The 19,668-nt window shown below is 41.0% G+C and overlaps 1 protein-coding gene across 8 annotated transcripts in view; it reads right to left on the bottom strand.

Annotated features, from left to right (window-relative positions):
- Positions 1 to 19,668, bottom strand: part of SHROOM4 (shroom family member 4) — a 213,004-nt gene that overhangs the window by 103,564 nt on the left and 89,772 nt on the right. For 6 of the 8 annotated variants that reach the window (XM_067724068.1, XM_067724076.1, XM_067724070.1 and 3 more), the window contains one exon: positions 4,814 to 4,965. The exons of 1 other annotated variant lie outside the window; for it this stretch is intronic. In XM_067724068.1, the coding sequence (XP_067580169.1) occupies positions 4,814 to 4,965 (152 nt within the window). Of the gene's footprint in view, positions 1 to 4,813; positions 4,966 to 5,862; positions 5,993 to 19,668 lie in introns of all 8 variants that reach the window. One more of the 8 variants, XM_067724069.1, reaches the window with a different exon arrangement.

Raw genomic sequence — 19,668 nt, 5'->3', positions numbered from 1 at the left:
CTTTGAACTGGTTGTAACACCTTACAATATCCTTATTACTGTTAAATAAAAATCTTCAACACGTGCATTTTTCTATCGCTATGAGTTAAGATTTTATCTTTTTAAAAATTATCTTTTAACATTTGCAATGAATTGTTATTGTCCAACATTACTGAAGTAGATTTGATAGAATTTCATTCATAGGTTTTCCATCTAAGTTCAAAAATTGGATAGAGGGCTTCCCTGGTGGCGCAGTGGTTGGGAGTCTGCCTGCCGATGCAGGGGACACGGGTTTGTGCCCCGGTCTGGGAGGATCCCGCATGCTGCGGAGCAGCTGGGCCCGTGAGCCATGGCCGCTGGGCCTGCGCGTCCGGAGCCTGTGCTTCTCAGCGGGAGTGGCCACGGCAGTGAGAGGCCCGCATACCGCAAAAAAAAAAAAAAAAAAATTGGATAGAATGTTCTTTTTGGAGCAGTTTGTCAGATGTTGGTATCAGAGTGATGCTACCTTCAAAACCAATGTGAATAACTCTTCAAGATGTTCAACTGTATAACACTGCTATAGAATTGAATTTGTCTATTCCTAGAAAGTTTGAAGGAACTTGCTGGTAAATACATCTGACCTTAAAGTATTTGTAGAAGTTTCTCTTTGATGATTGTTTTCTATGTTTCTACAATTACAGGTCCATTTAGTTTGCAACTTCTCAATAATGCTTGCCATTTAATATTTATTAGATATTTTAAATTTCTCTGAGATTTTCAAATTTATTAAGGTACAATTTAGTAGTGTCCTATAATTTAAGAAACCTTTGTATTTGCTCTTATATTCCATTTATCACTTAAATTTTATTTATAATTCATCATTGTTTTCTTGATTAAATTTGCTAGAGGCTTATCTACTTAATTCATCCCCCCATTAAAAAAAACCCTACCCATCGGCTTCATATTATATTGGATTCTTAGTCACATAATTTCATTCTTCATATTTAATAATGAAATATTTAAGGCTATAAATTTACTCCTGAATATTGCTCTCAAAGATTTGATAAGTCGTGATCTCGTTTTTGTTATTTTTTATTAGTCTGCCAGTGTTTCTTTGAGCTAATACTTGCATATAAATTGTGTCCTGAAATATTCATGCAGTTGAAGACTTTTGTTTAAATTTGTTTTCAAGTTTATAAAAGTTTTACATTATCATCAGAGAACAGAGAAAGTGTGTCTACTTGCAAGAGTTTGCAAAGGTTTTCTTTGTGGCATATCAATGATCATTTTTTTAAATGTTACCAGAATATTTGAAAATATAGTGTATTCACTGTCTATAGAATACAGTTTTTGACATTTATTAATTAGACCCTATGAATTATGGTTTTCAAACTTTTAAAGTATATATTTTAGGTCTACTTTATCTGATATAGTTAAATTACGTTAAAGTTTCCCATATAGACATTTATATAATTTTTCTTCTTTTATTGCAGGTTTTTTCTTTACATATTTAGATCCTTTTTTTCCCTCAAAGAATGGTTTCATGAATACAAATCCTTAATATAGTCTGTATCTTCTATCTCTTGGGACCAATGTGATTGTATGGTTATTGGTCCTGTTTTGTTTTCTTTTTTTCAAATAGATAAGTGACATGATTAGATGCTTATTTGGAGAATGGATTGATTGGAAGGAGGTGAGACTACAAGATTAGAAGCCAGTGAGAAGACTATTACAATGGTCCAGGTAAGAAATGATGAACAATTGGATTAAGACAAGGGCTACAGAGAGGTTTTTAGCAAGTAGAATAATCAAGACTTGGAATAACTTGGATTGAAGTGGCTTGAGGCAAGTGAGAAGAGTTGAGGGCAACACCTAGATTTATGACTTAGTTAACCATTATCTAAAGAGCAATATAGGAGGAAGAGCTGGGCTGGCTTTTCAGAATAAGCCATTTTCTGAAGTTCCTTCTTTATATTCATCCACAAACACTCAAGCTCAGACCTAAAGCTCAGTGTTGAATCTTTGTCAGTTGATTGCTTTACTCAAACCAAAGACTTTCTACCTTAGTATAAAACACTAGGCTAAATATTAAATTTCATGGAGATCACATTTCTTTTATGTGCTGAGAGCTCTTTCATAAATTAGAAGAATAACTTGGACCAGGAAAGAAGGAATAATGTCCTACACCATCCCCAGGGTAGTCCATAGGTGAAGGTTAAGTTTTCCACAAGAGGGCAGCATCACCTAATAAATTATGTCATTGAACGCCTCCTCCAATCGGGGTTGAGACGGAGAAGCTGAAAGGGTAGACAACGTAGGTTCTGGGAGCCATAGGACCTGCCACACCATGAAAACCAAAGGGCCCGATTATCTCCAAGGCCATAATTATAGCCACTCTTAAGTGACTGGTAGTGGCAGATGTCACCACAGCAGGGAGAAAGAAGACATGGAGCTCACCAAGGGAGGATGAGTGAGTGACACACCTGAACACTCTCATTCTTAGGACTGGTTCAGAAGCCAATACGGATCATGTCTACATTCCTTCTAAGTGCTGGTACCTCTATATAACCAATATTTCTCAAGGGGCTTTATTTCCTGTCAGATCTTTTTCACCCCTAATGGTTTCCCAGCAAATCTTGTCTCTGAAGGTTAGGTTGCAAAGCACAATACAGTTTGATGATCTCCTTATTTCATAATGGTGTTTGGTTACCAATTATGCTTCTTTTATACCCTAGGGAAAGGAATGGGACTGAAATTCACTGAGAACCTATTATGTTAAAGGCATTTTACATAAATTGCCTCACTTAATCATCATCCTCCTATATAGGAACTATTATTTCCCATGTGACAGAACCAGGAAGTAGCATACATGTGTCTATCTGATTCTAAAACAAAAACTTCTAAATTCACCAATCTGCCCCTTTAAGAAGCCTTATTTAAAACCTAAACTATGACCTATCCAATACTGAGTCAGTGACAATGTGTCTATTGTATAAGACATTATTTAACATGTCACCTCTTACCTAGGTACATGGGCAGGCATGGCTTAGTCTTATGTAGCAGCAAGTAATATAATAAATCAATGGGATCCTATAAAACTTCACCCTTACTAACTCAAAATCTTTCCCCCTAAGTACTCTCTCCTCGGGATAAATCATTTGCATATAGAGCAGGAGAACAACGGAAAAATTAAAGATGGCTTCTGTGTTTCTGGCTTCGTTGACTAAGGGCATGGTGGTCCCAGTCACTGAGATAAGGAGCTTGCGAGGAGAAGAAGATGATGCATTAGGTTTTGAGCATGTTTTGTGTGAAATGCTTCTGAGACATCTAAGTATAAATGTCTAGTAGAAGTTGGTTATAGGGGTCTGGGGCATTAGAGATCTAGTCATCCACACACAGATGATAATTGAAACTCGGGGACCGGGTGAGATTTTCCATGGTATATTGATGAAATTAGAAAGGGTAGAACTAGGGGAAACACCAACATTTAAGGGATGGGCAGAGGAAGGGCAGGTGGTAGAGGAACCTCATTTTAAAAAGTGAACAGAGAGATAGAAAAAGAACAAGGAAATGGGGTATCTTGAAAGCAGGAGAGTTTCACAAAGAAGGGTGTAATCCAGAGCAACAATGTCAAACGCCATATGTAAGTCATATATGATAAAGACTAGAAATAACCCATTGACTCTGACAAATAGGAGGTAATACATATATTTTGACAGAGTAGTTTCAGTGGACTTCTGGGAGTCAAATTCAGACTGCAGTGGGTGGAAAGCTAAATGGTAGGTGAAGGTAGGTGAAGTAGAAACAGTGAGTATAGACTCGCCTTTTGAGAGACTGGATATGAACAAAAAGAAGAAGATGGGGCAGAAGCCAGAGGGGGAAGTATGAATACAGGAAGACACAAAATTTTTTCTAATAAAAATAATTAAGATGGAAAAACTTAGGCATGTGTATAACATAAAGGAAACTAACAGAAAGGGAGAAGTATGAGCTCCAGGAGTAGAGAAAAAAGATACAGCAGCAAAATGAAAGGGAGACCTATGGTAAGCTCACCTATAGGTGGATGCTTTGGCAGCAGTAGAATGACTGTCCTTATCTTCCAAATATGTCCTTGTCTTCCTCCTGCTTGTGCCACTCTACTTACCTAGAAAGCTTTTCCCCTCCTGATGGTTTCTTTGTCAAATTCTACCTGTTTTTTAGCTTAGATTCTACCTCCTCTATGAAGTCTTACCCTAACCATCTCTTCTGACGTGCTTTCTCTTTCTCTTGAACTCTAATAGCAATTTCTGTCTGAACAATTCATTTGACAATCACCCTTCGCCCTGTGGAATCTCCTTTACGGCTTTCTTTAAAACAATGCATTGCTAATTAATTTGTCTTATGTGTGTCTTTTCTCCCCTGTTAGACTGTACACTCCTCAAGGGCAGGCTTCCTGTCTTAGAGTTTGCCACAGCCTCCAGAGTGCCTACCATGGCTGGGAGTAGGATCTCTTTAAATCTATGTGGTTCAGCAGTGGCAGTCTTTTATGATGGAGGATACAGAAAAACACTGGGTTAGGTAGGCCCTTGGTGTGTATTGAGTCATTTAGTTCTCTCAAAAGCAAATGAGGAGAGTGAGTCTTTCAGAGGTAAAATAAATTTATGCAAGATGACATGGGTAGTATGAGATAGTGCCAGGATTTGAACCAAAGGCCCTTTCTCTTATGCCATTCTGCTTCAGTTGTCTGCAAAATTCTGTTCACATGAAACACCTCTTTCCTTGATATTGATAGAGACATGCCTCTATTGAGGCTTTTCTACCAACCAAGTGGTTTCAGCAGCTCCTGCACCTAATAGCAAATCTCCCTGTGCCTTACCTCCTGACAATCAGCTTGAGGATCCGGAAGGAGCCTTTGATGAGGATGAGGGCCTCTTGGCGGGAGCCATACAATGGTGTGCCATTGATATTCACCAGCTCATCACCAGTCCTCATCTTCTGCGACAAGGCTGCCTTGCCTCCATCTTCAATCTGTGTTGCAGAGGACAAAAAAGAAAGCAGGTGGTGAGGCGATTCCTTCCCCCAAATTCTACTTCCTGGCTCCTCCCAACTTCTGAGCCACAAATAGTCCTGGGGGATGGCACCAAGACCCTCCAGGGAGCAGCTAAGAAGCTGATTATAGGCCATTATTTACTGAAGGCAAATCTTGGGCAAGCCCTTGAGGAAGAAAACAACACAGATATAATGCAATCTGTGCCCTGGAGGAACCAACAGTCCATTTGGGGAGACAAGTACTTCTAAATAAGAAAACGATGTTCGAAGGAACTCCACAGTGTGGGCATGGAATAGCAAATTGTGCACACAAATTAGAGCCAGAAGAACTAGGATTCAGCAAAATGACCTTTGGCAAGTCCTTCTCTCTTTGGGCAGGTTCTGAAGTCTGACAAACTTGAGTGTGAATCTTGGCTCTAGTACTTCCTAGCTCTGTGACTCCAAGCAAGTTACCTAACATCTCCATGTCTCAATGGCCCCATATGTGAAATACAGATAATAAGCAACCCTACCTCACAGGGTTGTTAGTATGTGAAGGATCTGGGAGCAAGGGGTTGACTCTGAAGACCTTGAAGGTGGCTTCCAGCTCAACCTTCTGTGAGTGGAATTGCAAATCCAAAAGATACAAAGTAACTGATCATTTATCTATATCTCTTCAACAAGTATGTTGTTGACAGTGGGCACTGACCAAATGCTGGGAACATGGGTGTTCACTGTTCCACCATAGCCTACAGTATTTCCATTGGTCAAGGGCAATCTTGGCAGGAATGTAGTCAGGCTGGGGCGTGGGCATTGAAAGCAAAGGAAGAAATAATAGCCACTAGGGTAGGCAAAAGCAAAGCAAAGCAGAATGTTCCCCCAAGGATCCTTACTTACGGCTACTTTTGTATGTGACATTTCTTCTACTACAAAGGTGAGTTCCACCTATTGGAACATCAATTCCATCCATGGTGGTAGGAGTCATCTCATCCATCCATTAATCCATCCTCAAGATTTTGGTTAATTTCTAGTATGCAGGGGACAACGTGCTTAGTGCTAGAGATACAGAAATGAACAAAGTACACATAGCTCCCAGATTCAGGGGTGGGTTACCATCTAAAGTTCATATGTCCATGGAGCTGGGCAGGTGAAAAAAGGTCCAACCCACTAATGGAATCAGGAAGAGGTGTTTGTTTGTTTCTCTCAGAAGCAAAAGATTTGAGGATGATTAAACCATACAATTCTTAGGGAAAGGCAGGTTCTAAATGGCGCAACTAAGGGCTGGTCTTTGCTGCAGGTGTTTTTACATTTACTTCTACTCTTGTTCCAATCTTTCTTTCAGTCCTTTATAGCATCCCTCCAATCTATCCCCACACCATGTAAGTTAGAATATTGCTGAGCTTTAGGTTGGCCAGCTCATGTGCAATTTGGCAGATGAGACCTCCTGAGTTCAGAAAAATATGTTAATTCAGGATTTTAAAAATCCCATCAAATAAATTGAAATTCTGAGTTAAATCACAGACTGTTATTAAATTTATTGCTGCTAACCCAACAATTTTTTTAAATTAACCTTTGTCTGACAAATCATAGGTTAGCCAAGTGACATTGAATATATATATATACCTTTGTTCCAATACCTGGGCCACCACTCGAGACAAAACAAGCCAATATTGGTAAATGGGGAACAACTCTCAGCAAATTAAGTAGGATCACACTCTTATTTCCATTGTCATTATCATTATTACTTCACAGTCACTGCTACCAAAAGAAAAAGAAGAAGAAGCAAAGCGCTGTATTTGAATTTCAGAAGTTCTGTTTGAATGATTCATTCCTTTGGCATCCATGGAAGGCCCTCAGCATCAGGCAGGACTTTCAACAGGCATCATCAGCCATTTGAAAGGGCTTCCTTAGGCTAACAAAGAACCACAAACAAAAGTCTAACTAATGAATGTTAATAGATATTTCCTGTTGATGTACATTAGTCTTAATTCACTCTACCCATTTTTAAATTCATATAACTCAATTATCCATATTACTGTTAACCGTGGCAAGTCTTTCCTTCAATATGTATTGATATTAAGTACCACCTCAGGTTAATTAAGCACTTTGTTACATCAATAAGATTTGTTTATTCTAGACCAGAAAATGAAAGAGGGGTACCTTTTAAACTAAAATGCTTAATTATGGCTGCAGCAAAAGATCAGGCATTTTGCATTCCCTACTGCCACTTTGTTTGCCACTATCTGAATCCTTGCAGGGACTCTTTCTTGGACTATAGCCTCAAGCCAATTGTCCATGCCCCTTTTTCTGTTCCATGCCCTTTCTCAGTCACCAGCAGCATCACCTTCAGAACATGAATAATAATAACTCCATTTTAGCACAAGTTTGAGGGTTCGCAGACAACAAACCAGCAAATTATGGCACCAAATCCCAAAGTACAGACAGGTCCAGATCAGGAAATGAAACTCCATTTGGTTGAAGAGCTCTTGGACTATACCCCAAACTAGCCCTTTCCCAAACCCAGGGCATTTACTGAGCTATACAACAGATTCCTTCTTATTCCTCCTAACTTTTGGACTCTTTTAAAAAATATTGCTCACAGGTCTTCCTCCTCCCCCCTCCACCTCTAGATTCCTGGGATCCAGCATGTCTTCCATTTATTGTTTGGCATCCTGATAGCCAGTTCTCCAGGTCGATGGCTCAACCACATATTTGTTTATATAGAAGATAAAGCAGCTGTTCATTTTTCTAGCAAGGAAAAGGAATGAAAAGGAAAGGAAAGGGAAGGGAGGGGAGGGGAGGGGAGGGGAAAGGAAGAAGGGAGGGGAGGAGAAGGGAAGAAGGAAGGAAGGGGAAACAATATGTATATTCTCCTATAAAAGATTTTTTTCCCCTTCCCACTGTGCCACTCGTAACTCTGGCTGGGGCACAGAAGAGGTGTTAATCAACAAACATGTTGAGAATAACATGTCCTTCTTGAGAGGGCTGTATAGCATCATTTGATGCTGTCCATTCAGTAAGGCTGGTCAACTTTCCAGCTCTTCCTGAATCAGCCCTTCAGGGTGGCTTTCTTGTTTCATTTGAAGTGTTGTGAGTTCTCAGATTGGACCCAGACGCATTGGAATGTCAGTATAAACACACACCACAAAGCCCAATGTAAACGATGGTTAACTTATGTGTCATTTTGGATTATCCAAGTGATTGCTGGGCTAGCAGTGAGTGGTCCAAGTAATTGAAAATTGATTGCATAAAGGTCATATAGCCAAAAGCCAGCTGTTGCCTGGAAAGTTGGGAAGAGCTGATTGACCTTGGACAAGTCCCTTTCCCCTCTTTTGGCCTCTTTCACCCTTACTGGTAAAACGTGGGGGTCTGACTAGATGGTCTCTGACGACCTGTGGAGCTCTGACATTCAGTGACCTGTGTACAGTTAGCAAAGTCATGCATTACCATTCTGCTGACACAGATAATCCCACTGTGCTTTGCCTTCACCTACGTTTCACTCCTTCGAAACTAATCAACATCCATCTCTCATTTCCCTGTGGTCTTTATCCATTGTTTCAGAGTGGTCCATCAAGGTTTGAACACTTATAAAAGCACAGTTGGGACACTGAGAGAAAGAGATTCCTGAAGCCCCATTTTGTGCTAATGAGCTGATGAATTGGAAATTTTTGATGGATCTTCTATGAAGCACGAAGTGCTCTAATAACTGTCAACAAAGTGACAAATTGGCCGCTTGAGAGTAAAGGCAAAGGAAAATGGACCTAACAGTACTTACTGGCTTTCTAGTAGCTTTTATACTAAATAAAAGATACTAGCAGATACTTGCTTGGGTCTCTTGACTAAACTAGGAAATATGAGAAAGTGAAGGAAAGAAAAGTTAAGCCAGGTTTATCTTGGGGGAAAAATGCATCAGCAGGAGACATACCATCTGCAACAATAACCAGCAAGTATTGAATGCTTATTACAATAGTGTAAGAGCAGTATTAAAAGTCAATGGCATGATTGTGAATACCTCTGCTTGCTACAATAAATTTATTGGAAAAACTAGGCATTAACTGAAACTTTGTTGGCCAGTTCTAGGAGCTTCTGGCCAAATTATGCCACGGCGCATGTTCCGCAGGATGTTCCGGCATTCCACGGGTTCATCTGGTTGGCTGAATCCACAGATGCAAAATCCCATGCACAGGGGGGGCCACCTGTAAGGTACTTGAGCTTCCATGGATTTTGGTATCCACGTGGGGGTCTTAGAACCAATCTCTCACGGATACCTAGGGACCACTGTACCCGCCCGTTCTCCTACCTCCACCAGCGTGTCCATTGTCTAAGAAGGCAAATAACATAGTTAATTGTATGAATTGATTTTTTTTACTACATAAATGGAAAAGGTCCACCTAGAATACAATAGTTATATTGCTTTTTTAAAATAAGTATATCCTCTGAATGTCTTTTTATCACTTTTTGAAAGATTTTCAAGTTTTTAGTGACACTCCAGACACCAATTCAGCAATTTGGCCTTTTCTGGGGAATCAATAGAGAGAAAATGTAGAGATGGAGATAATCTGTCTTTGAGAAGTTTAACTTATTAGGAAGTAGGATCATCAAATAATAAAGTCTGTGCTTATTCTGAAACTTAGTTTGACTTGAACAGACCACAAGTTGGGGGCTGTTTCTGATCTGCCCTCTCTTACCCCATTGGTAGCCCTTAGAATCTGACCATGCTAGGAGAGATCAATCAGAGTGACCTGGAAAAGGGAGATACAGGCTTTGAAACCTCTGTGATCTCTTTCTTTGCCATGACTTTCAACGGTCTGATCCTGGATTGCAGACAAACTGCCTGCCCTAACTTGTTTCTTTTAGCAACTTTCTCCCTTTAAAATTCCTCCCAAATTCCAAAGTAGTCTAGATTTGAAAAATAAGAAATTGCTGTTCCTAATTTCATCTTCTCTACCTTACCCCAGCTTCCCAAAAGGCAAAACAGAAAACAAAAACCTCTCTCAAATAAATGAGAATTCAAAAACATCACCCAATTAAAAAGATGTAAGTAGGCATGGTTCTAAATAGTAAGTCCTATATGGAACTAGACTGAGGAGGTGGACATCAAAGGAAAAGATATTCTTTACCTTACCAGCTAAGAATCCTACAAGGGGCTGCCCCAGAATGTTCAGTTCTGTGGATCACGCCCATCGGCTCTCTTGACCTTGGACCAAGGGAGCTATGCTGTGCCCCACAGTATGACCTATCCTTACAGACAGCTCCTTCCTCCCCAGCTGCTTAATTACCATCTATTTTACTAATCCTCACAAGGAAAGCTCTCTAAGCTCCAAATCATTAAATTTCCCCGGGGATTACCCCAAGTCAAATTCTAAGTATCTTTGCCCAAAAGTCAGTCCAGAGCCAAGCTCAGCTCTAGGAACTTGGTAATGAGAAAAGGGATAGGGAGTCAAGAGCACTGTACCCTACATCAGCGACCAAAAGCAAGTCTGTCTTTGCTCCTACCAAGTCAGATCAGTCTTGCTGTCTCTCTAAGTCAGACAAGGGAGAACAAACACCACTGTGCAAGAGCAAACTCAGAGTTTCTTACATTATCAGCAAATATGCTCATTGGGGTCCTCTTCACACTTTGTCAACTCTAGCCATTTGTTAACACTGAAGTCTTTTGCTGACATTAATGTTATCAGTGTTTGTCAAAAATGTTATTTAGCCTTTGGTGGTTTAGAACAGTAGTCTCCAGGGTGGATTTATAGATCCCAGGCTATGCACAAATGATCTACTGGAAAGGGTGATAATGGAAGTTCTGTTTATATTTATTTAATTTTTAAAAAACCAAACTTTATTAGGGGGCTTCCCTGGTGGCGCAGTGGTTGAGAGTCCGCCTGCCGATGCACGGGACACGGGTTCATGCTCCGGTCCGGGAAGATCCCGCATGCCGCGGAGCAACTGGGCCCGTGAGCCACAATTACTGAGCCTGCGCGTCTGGAGCCTGTGCTCCGCAACAAGAGAGGCCACGATAGTGAGAGGCCCGCGCACCGCGATGAAGAGTAGCCCCCCGCTCGCGCAACTAGAGAAAGCCCTCGCACAGAAACAAAGACCCAACACAGCCAAAATAAATAAATAAATTTAAAAAAGAAACAAAACTTTATTAGTATTTAATATTGGTGGTGGTAGATTGTATCATCCATAAATAAAATTATGTATATTGGGGAAACATGCTCAAAACATTTTTACTGATATAAATTTTTACTAAAAATTTTTTGGCCAGATCATAGACTTCAATGAGAGGGCTAAAACCATAAAGCTTTCAGAAGAAAACATAGGAGAATATCTTTATGACCTTGAGGTGGGCAAAGTTTTATGGGCAGGATACAAAAAGCAATAATCATAAAAGATATAGTGTTATATTGGAGTTCATCAAATTAAAAAATAAGTTCATTTAAAATGTCACTGAAAAAGTGAAAAGCCAAGCCACAGATTGGAAACATATTCATAATACGTATATCTGACAGAGGACTTACATTCAGAATATAAAAAGAAATACAAATCAATTAGAAAAACACAACCAATTGGCAAAAGACTTGAACAGGAACTTCACTAAAAAGGTATGTACAGCAATATGAACTCCACATTTCTGGTGGGAGTGTAAAATTGTACAACCACTTTGGAAATCTGTGTACCTAATCTAGCACCTAGAAATTCCATACCTAAGTATCCCCAAGAGAAAGTAGCATATGTGTCCACAAAAAAAAGGACTTGATTATTCATAGCAGCTTTATTCACAATAGACAAAAACTAGGAATAATCCAAGACATACCTACACACAAAGTAGCACACTTCATAAAAATAAAGAAAGAACAAACTACTGATACATGCAACGAAATGGATGCCTAGCAAAATATTACACTGAGTGAAAGAGACCAGACTGAAACAATACATACTGTATGATTCCATTTTACTTAAAGGACAAGAACAGACAAAACTCATCTATGGTGATAAAACTCAGACTAGTAGTTACCTTGAAAGGGTGTACTGACTGTGAAGGCACATGAGCATAAGTTTCAGGGGTGCTGGAAATGTTTTACATGTTAATCTGGGAACTGATTACATGGAAATATACACATCTAAAAATTCACTGATGGCTTCCCTGGTGGTGCAGTGGTTGAGAGTCCGCCTGCCAATGCAGGGGACACGGGTTCGTGCCCCGGTCAGGGAGGATCCCACATGCCGCGGAGTGGCTGGGCCCGTGAGCCATGGCCGCTGGGCCTTGCGCATCCAGAGCCTGTGCTCCGCAATGGGAGGGGCCACAGCAGTGAGAGGCCCGCATACCGCAAAAAAAAAAAAATTCACTGAGATATGTGTTTTTTATATATATGTATTATATATATATATATATATAATTCCTTAATTTAAGAAAGAATTTTAAAAATTAAGAACTCTACACTATACAGATTATATTTCTGAGGTAGGGCCCAAGGATTGGGCACTATTTTCACATACTCATAGCTTTAATCAAGGCAAAAACATCTCACTTAAAGGGTAAGTCTTTACAATAGGCCTATAATTTATGAATTTGCCCATTGTTCCACTGGGCTTTGAGACAGTATTCATCTGCTCTTCTTCCTACACCCACCCTTCCAATAAGGTGGATGATTTATGTAGGAAATAAAAATGAAGACAAACATTTTGTTTTCCTTACCTGCCAACTGGTAAAGATGAAAAGTGTTTTTTTAAATCACCAGCCAGTTTCTATCTTGACATATCATAAAACCGGAATCAATCCCTCATCTAATCTTGGAGCCATCCACTTCTGTTCCTCCTGTCTCTCCCAGATACCTCTGTCATGGTCCCTAGGGCTCCTGCTACCCACTCTGAGAAGCAGAACTTTAGGTCAGGCCATTGTCTCAGAGGCAACAATCTCTTATTCAGGTATCATTACTGCTTCCTACTGGATTACCTATGCTTCTTAGCTGTCTAATAAGCTATGAATTTCAGTGGTACAAGTGAGCAAAGAACCTTGCAAAGCTGATGTGGTAGAGGGAGTTCAGGGAGGACCGGGGTTGAAGAAACTTGACAAAAGGATATGGTAGCATGTTAAGGACTTTGCTCCTGACTTCTAGAAGCAGTTACCAGCAAGAGTTCACTGTATACAACCATGATATAAGCTCCCTTGTACAGGGTTAAAACATAAGTCTAAAACAAACCAGAAAGTCCATGATGCCACCCAGCATTAAGAGAGTACAGTATGCAGATCTAGCTGCTGAGCCCAGGGGGCTGAAAAGACAAAACAGTCTTTTATATACCACCTAATATAAAAACACTGTAAATAGGACACATTAATATATTGGCGTTTATGAACTGTGCATGAATGCTTGTAAGAAATGCCCAAATTAAAAATAAAAGTGGGTGTTACTTTTATCACCAGATTACTACACAGAGATGGAAATTATTCTTCTTGGATTAATATAATCTTTCTTTCTCTAGTACCAACCTATTTTTGATGTTAAAACTATTCTTCAAGTTGATCAAAAGTGTCTTTTTAACTTTCCAGCTGAATGTGAATGGGTTAGATACAGCCTTCCAGCCCAAGAGAATGTGATTAACTATCTAGAATCTGAACCATCCCATAGCCAAGTTCACTCAATAACTCATTTCTGGTTCCCTGAAGCCATTTATTTATAACCCATTATGCAAAAAGCTAAAGACAGTTTCTAAAGAGTGCACATACCCCACATTAGTCATTTCTGACTAGAAAAAGACCAAAGGACTAACACCCTTCAGGGAAGGGACAAAAGGCTGCCTCTGGAAACCACTAGGCCAGCTCTACCGCCTGGAACCCACTTGTCCAACTTCCTAGGCACCTGTGTGCCCTCTACCAGACGTGGACCAAGGGGTTGCAGCGGGGTGGGGGGGCGATGGGGGGCTTGCTTCCTATTGCCCACAGCTGGGCCCCTGCATTCTGCTCCCAGAACATTGTTTGCCTCTGCCCAGGTCCCCTTCCCCCAGCAGTGATTTGAATCTTTGGTCTTCACTTAGCCCTTGGAACAGTATTAGATAAAGAGGGGGGAAAAGAGGCATTTAATTTCCTCTCATCCTTCTGCATAACTGCTACCAAAGCAAACAACTCCCACAGAAATAACCTACCAAGGTATATATACATGTTGCAAAGGGAATAACAATACCATTCCTTACTGACCCTAGGACAGATCCAATTTTAAATTAAACCGGCACACTTGCCGCTGCTTTCACATAGTGCTGCAAATCTGGGAACAAGTAAGCCACCCATACTGTTGTGTTCCAAGCTACTGTCCTGTTCACGTGGTGGCTGAGAAGTGACATACCATCTCTTTTCCGCTCAGTGAGATGCGTCAATAACAGAAAACAAAACTGAGTTTCCACAAATGAAAAAACCTAAAGGGAGAGAAAATGTACTCAATTGTTCGTGTGTTAGTGTTGGATAGGACTCTTACATCAGAGCACATTTCCCTTTGCAATGCCAGGATTTGTTGGGGAAGAAAATAAGGAGGAAATAATGGGCATTTGAGTTCAAGGTCTGAGGAATCAACAAGGGTAAAGCAGTACAGAAGCCTTTCTCCTGATTAGCAGGCTTGCTTTTCAGGTTAAGGCTCGATGAAAAGAAATAACCAAACTTTTACCTCCTGCCCTACTCACTCCCCCACTTAAGATTTTAAACACAAAGGCAGAGCCCTGCCCCTTCCCCTATAATGGTTGACCCTTCTGACAGTGGACTCCACAAACCTAGGCACTGAGTGTGTTTCTCATAGCCAAGGTCACTCTGGTGCTTTTCCTCCTCCCTCCAAGCTTTCTCCAGCCCTCCCTAACCATTTCCCTTGTGTACACACTCACTCTTCCATCCCCACCTCTCTCTCCCCCAAGAATTTGAGCTTTCATTCTCTGTTTTAACCCCCACATCCACCCCCCTCCGCCAGTGCCTCTTCCTGGGTTTCTTATGGGTAAATATCAAGCAGCCCTATCATTAACATCTGGCACTTATGTTTACTAATTGAATCAGAGAGACCAAGGAATGATTCTTACAGTGTAAATAGCAACAGATTAGAAGCCCTACACAACCTGGCTATGTCTGCCTTTCTGGTCTCATTTCCTACATGTACTGCAGTCATACCAAACTTTCTGTTCTTCAGAGAGGTCAAGCCAATCCTCACCTCAGGACCTTTGCATTTGCTGTTCTCTCGGTTGAGAACATTCTTTCTTAGATCTTTATGTAGCTCCTTTCATCATTCAGTTATCAGCTCAAATGCCACCTCCTCAGAGAGGCCTTTCCTGACCACCAATATCAAGTAGATTCCTTCTTTGTTTCCCCCACCCCAATCCCCATCATTCTCCATCACGTTACCTTGTTTTATTTTCTTCACAGAATTTATCATTTTGCATTATTTTATTTATTCCTATATGTGTTTACTTTCTGTCAGGATACTTGCATTATAGTGGGAGAGAGAGTCAGACAATGTCTTTTTACAGTTCTATCACTGGACCTAGGAAAACAAACGTCTGTATTGAGTACATAGTATTTGCTCAATAACTGTTGAAATTAGAATTAGAAGGGACCTCAGGATATCGCCCCACTCATTTGCCTGATTCTGGACAAATAACATTATTTTCACTTTTCCGATCATGTAACTGAGGTTCAGGGATGTTACGTGACTTGCCCAAGATAGAGAATCTGTTAGGCTTCAGATATTTTCTTCTGCAAGTTTTGTGACAAAGCAGTTTTGTTCTCCATGGGTATATTGCTAGTCATGATCCTTAACTAGAAACGCAGAGTTTTGGTTAAAGAGGCACTTTAGGTTTCCAAGCCTTTTAAAAAGCATTGTTATTATTGGCTCAGAATTATTATCCTTTGAGCTAAACATCTCCTCTTTTTCTTTTTTAAATAGATCTTTATTGGAGTATAATTGCTTCACAATACTGTGTTAGTTTCTGTTGTACACCAAAGTGAATCAGCCATATGCATACATATGTCCCCATATCCCCTCCCTCTTGAGCCTTCCTCCCACCCTCCCTATCCCACCCCTCTAGGTGGTCACAAAGCACCGAGCTGATCTCCCTGTGCTATGCTACTGCTTCCCACTAGCTAACTATTTTACATTTGGTAGTGTATATATGTAGATGCTACTCTCACTTCGCCCCAGCTTCCCCCTCCCCCTGCGATGTCCTCAAGTCCATTCTCTATGTCTACATCTTTATTCCTGTCCTGCAATAGGTTCATCAGTACCATCTCCTCTTCTTGGTGAGTGCCCAGAGGTGAATGCTAGACTCTTAATTTGGTGGGAGGAATGAAACTTTTAAGTAAATTTAGGTGCATGGCAACAATACCTTGTATCCATATATGATTCTGCTTAGTTTGTAACATTCCCAGCCTTAGGAAGTTAATTCAAAACACACACAAGCCCTCACAAACAGACGTGAACACTGAGAGATTTAACTGCTCCCAGCATCTGGGAATTCAAAGTAACATCTACTCCACCTTCCTGTGTACAGAAATTACAACAGGCTCTTTCAGTCTACCATCCCTGGAAATTTTAAGAGCAAATCCAGACGATGGGCATAAACCAAATTCTAATTTGATTTAGTGCTTAGTTAACCAATTCCCTCAGACCCCTAAAAAGGTGTGTGTATGGGACCCTCACCAATGTTTGAATGTAAGTTAGCCCTGACCCAATTTCATGTGACTATAGTTCCCTCCTTAAAGGCCATTTGTTCAGTGTTTAACTAAGTGTGATTTAGTGTTTATACTTTTGTGAGGTTTTTCATATAAACATATTCACAAGTCTGAAAAAAATCCTTTGTGAAGCCAGGATTCCTGATTTGGGTTTTAGAAAATATGGCCGTCATGATATGACTTTTAAAAAGTTTAAATATCTGTAGTATGCATTCAGCACTAATGGATAATAAGTGATAGGGAAGTTTTGTCAGGTCTGATTCAGATTACCTGTGGCTGCTGTGAATTATATGGAATTACAAAGAGTTTAATGGTTCGCTGGCAATTTGCCTTGGCTCAGTGCCAAGGCAGCTAATGCTTCAATCAAGCTGTTCTCTCCACCCCCACCCCAAGACAATTTCTGTTCCTAAGTCTTTAGTGTATCTGTGATGAAGCCTTCAATGACACTCTCATACAAATGCCAACTTCTTTTTTTTTTTCTCTGTCACTTTCTCTTCCTTCTTTATGGCTGGGTATATTAACTGCTCCTATAGCTTTGCTGAGACAAACTGCCTGGCTAGCATTTATGAAAAGGAGAGCTTTTAAGGTTTTATTAATAAGGAGGGGCCAAGAGTGAGAAGATGAGAACAGGACAAGTATCAGTTGGCCCTATGCTTTTCCTGTGCAGCGCCATCAGCTAGATCTGTTTCATTCTGATCAGCAGAGGCCCTGAACCCACCCTACAGCGTGACCTAAAACAGCACATGAACAGCTCAGTAATGCATCCCACCGAAGGCATGTAACCCCCCTGACAAAGAGAGTCGTTTCATGTGGCAAGTTACCCTCCTCTCTTTAAGAACCAAACTGGCCCTGAGGCTGGGATTCTGCCACAGATCTGGCATCACTTTCACAGAGTTGGTGCAGTGGACAAAGGCCAAGTACACAAACAGAGGCCAGACAAGTCCTCCGCAAACTTGCAAAAAAAGGCATGTCCAACCCTGAGGTGCAATCATCCGGTAGATAGCAAACATTCCAGATCCAATCTCTCTCACAGATCCCTGTTCACCTTTGTTCCCCCAGCCTCTCCTAAACCTCACGTGGAGCTTCGGCACTAGCACCTCCTGCTCTTTGGCTAATGTGATTCCTAGACCCTTTGCCCAACTGATTCCAAAGTCACATTTACTGGCCATACTAAGGAGAAAGCTTATTTTAAGAGACTAGCTGCCATAGAACCAGCAGGAGGGAAGGGCAGAAACCACAGGATTCCTACTCTGTGCTGATTGCCACTAACTCATTTCAGCTGCTAAGGGGAGGCCCTGTTGGGGGAGCTGGGAGAGGAAATGGGTTCCATGTACAGTCCACTTTAAATTGTTCACAATTGTGTGCTTGAAAATAGTCTCTACTAAACATTTAGCATGGCCATTAGCACAAGTCATAAAGCTTTAGGCTTTGCTGCACTGTTGGTCCAAACTGCCTAAGCTGCTTCCCCATGGCAAAGATGATTAAACGGTTGGCAAGTCAGATACATGCAGGAAGGATAAAGGAGCTCCAAGGATGGTTAAACCTGGGCCCAGGAAGGATGGTTTAATGACTTTTAAGCCATAAAGAATGTAGAGGGTGAGGACCAGCTGTTCTCAATTTTGATTGAAAGCAGAACAAGGGAAGAGAAACTGAAATCACAATGAGAGGGACTGATGTTAGCAAGAAGGAAGAACTTCCTGCCAGAGAAAGTAGGTAAATATTAGACTGAGTGGTTGGTCAATGAAGGATGTGGAATTTCCTTCTTTGGAGTGGCTCTTCTGTCTGGGCTATTTCTGTGTGGTCCTTCCAGAGGGTGGGGGAAGGAGGAGAGAGAGGCAGCCAGAGGTCCAATTCAGTCCCTCTCAGCACTCAGAATCTCATATTCATAACATTCAAGGATCTGTAACAGGGATCACTGAGAGACGCTTGTCAAAAAAGGAGCAACAAGCAGCTTGTTGCTGATCTCAGATGTTTAGATTTACCCCAATTCTTTAGCCCTTTCTATGAGCCAAGCTTTATGCCCTGGCCGCCACAATCTCAAGAAAGAAGGGGAAGACTTGCTTTTGGCTCCCCAGGGCACCTAAGCCATGCATATGGGAACAATATTTTTTGAACCCAGAGCAGGACATGGTCTGCCAATTATATTTATGGGGACAAGAGGATATAATATGTGAAATCAGAGCTGTCCTAGGAAATCTGGTACGTATGGTCTCCGTAGCCACATATTATCTCTTTCTAAGGGTCCCAACACAGGAGGGAGTGAAAACTGTGCCATGTGGTTTAAGGCCTGGGTTCTTTCCTTGTCTGCAGAAAGATCAGTTAGGAGTGTGAAGAAGCCAGGGTCATAATAAGCCCAGTACAAACTGAAATCCCTGCTGTGGAGGTTGGAGAAAGAAGTAATGTGTATGTCTTCTCCAGTATCCCCTGCCAATTCTAAAACTTAGTAGGAACAGGCACACCCTATACAGTAGTGTAGTGTAGGGTGTGCCTGTTCCTATTTATTGTGTCCAACTATAAACAATACCATAAGGTTATAGAGGGGAATAATGCAGTCTTGTACAAGAGATCCTATTCATTCATTCATTCAAGTAGTGGTCCTCAAAGTGTGGTCCCTGAACCAGCAGCACCAGGGTCTCCTGGGAGCTTGTTAAAAATGCCGATATTCCGAACCCACCGTAGGTGTACTGAATCATGAACTCTGAGGGTGGGCCCCAGCCATTTGTGTTTCAATCCCTCAGGGTGATTCTGATAAACTCTAAATTGTGAAAATTCCTGGATCAGAAGTCCTAGAGGTGATGATCCTATTGCCCACCAGCAACAGTACTATTAACCAAAAGGACCAAAGCCACAGGCATGTTTGGTAGGCCCATCAATATCTCTGCCAGCTCAGCCTAAATGCCTTTCACAATCCCCAGATCATAGAATAGCCTGACTCTTACTACATACCAAATTACTCGAAGCCTGGGTTTCAAGGAGGTAACCCTGCTTATCTGTTCCAATAGGCCTCTTTC

This window comes from Pseudorca crassidens, chromosome X (assembly GCF_039906515.1).
Source record: "Pseudorca crassidens isolate mPseCra1 chromosome X, mPseCra1.hap1, whole genome shotgun sequence".
Taxonomy (NCBI): domain Eukaryota; kingdom Metazoa; phylum Chordata; class Mammalia; order Artiodactyla; family Delphinidae; genus Pseudorca; species Pseudorca crassidens.
Note: the sequence above shows the minus strand (reverse complement) of the source record. Positions and strands in the feature narration are given on the sequence as shown.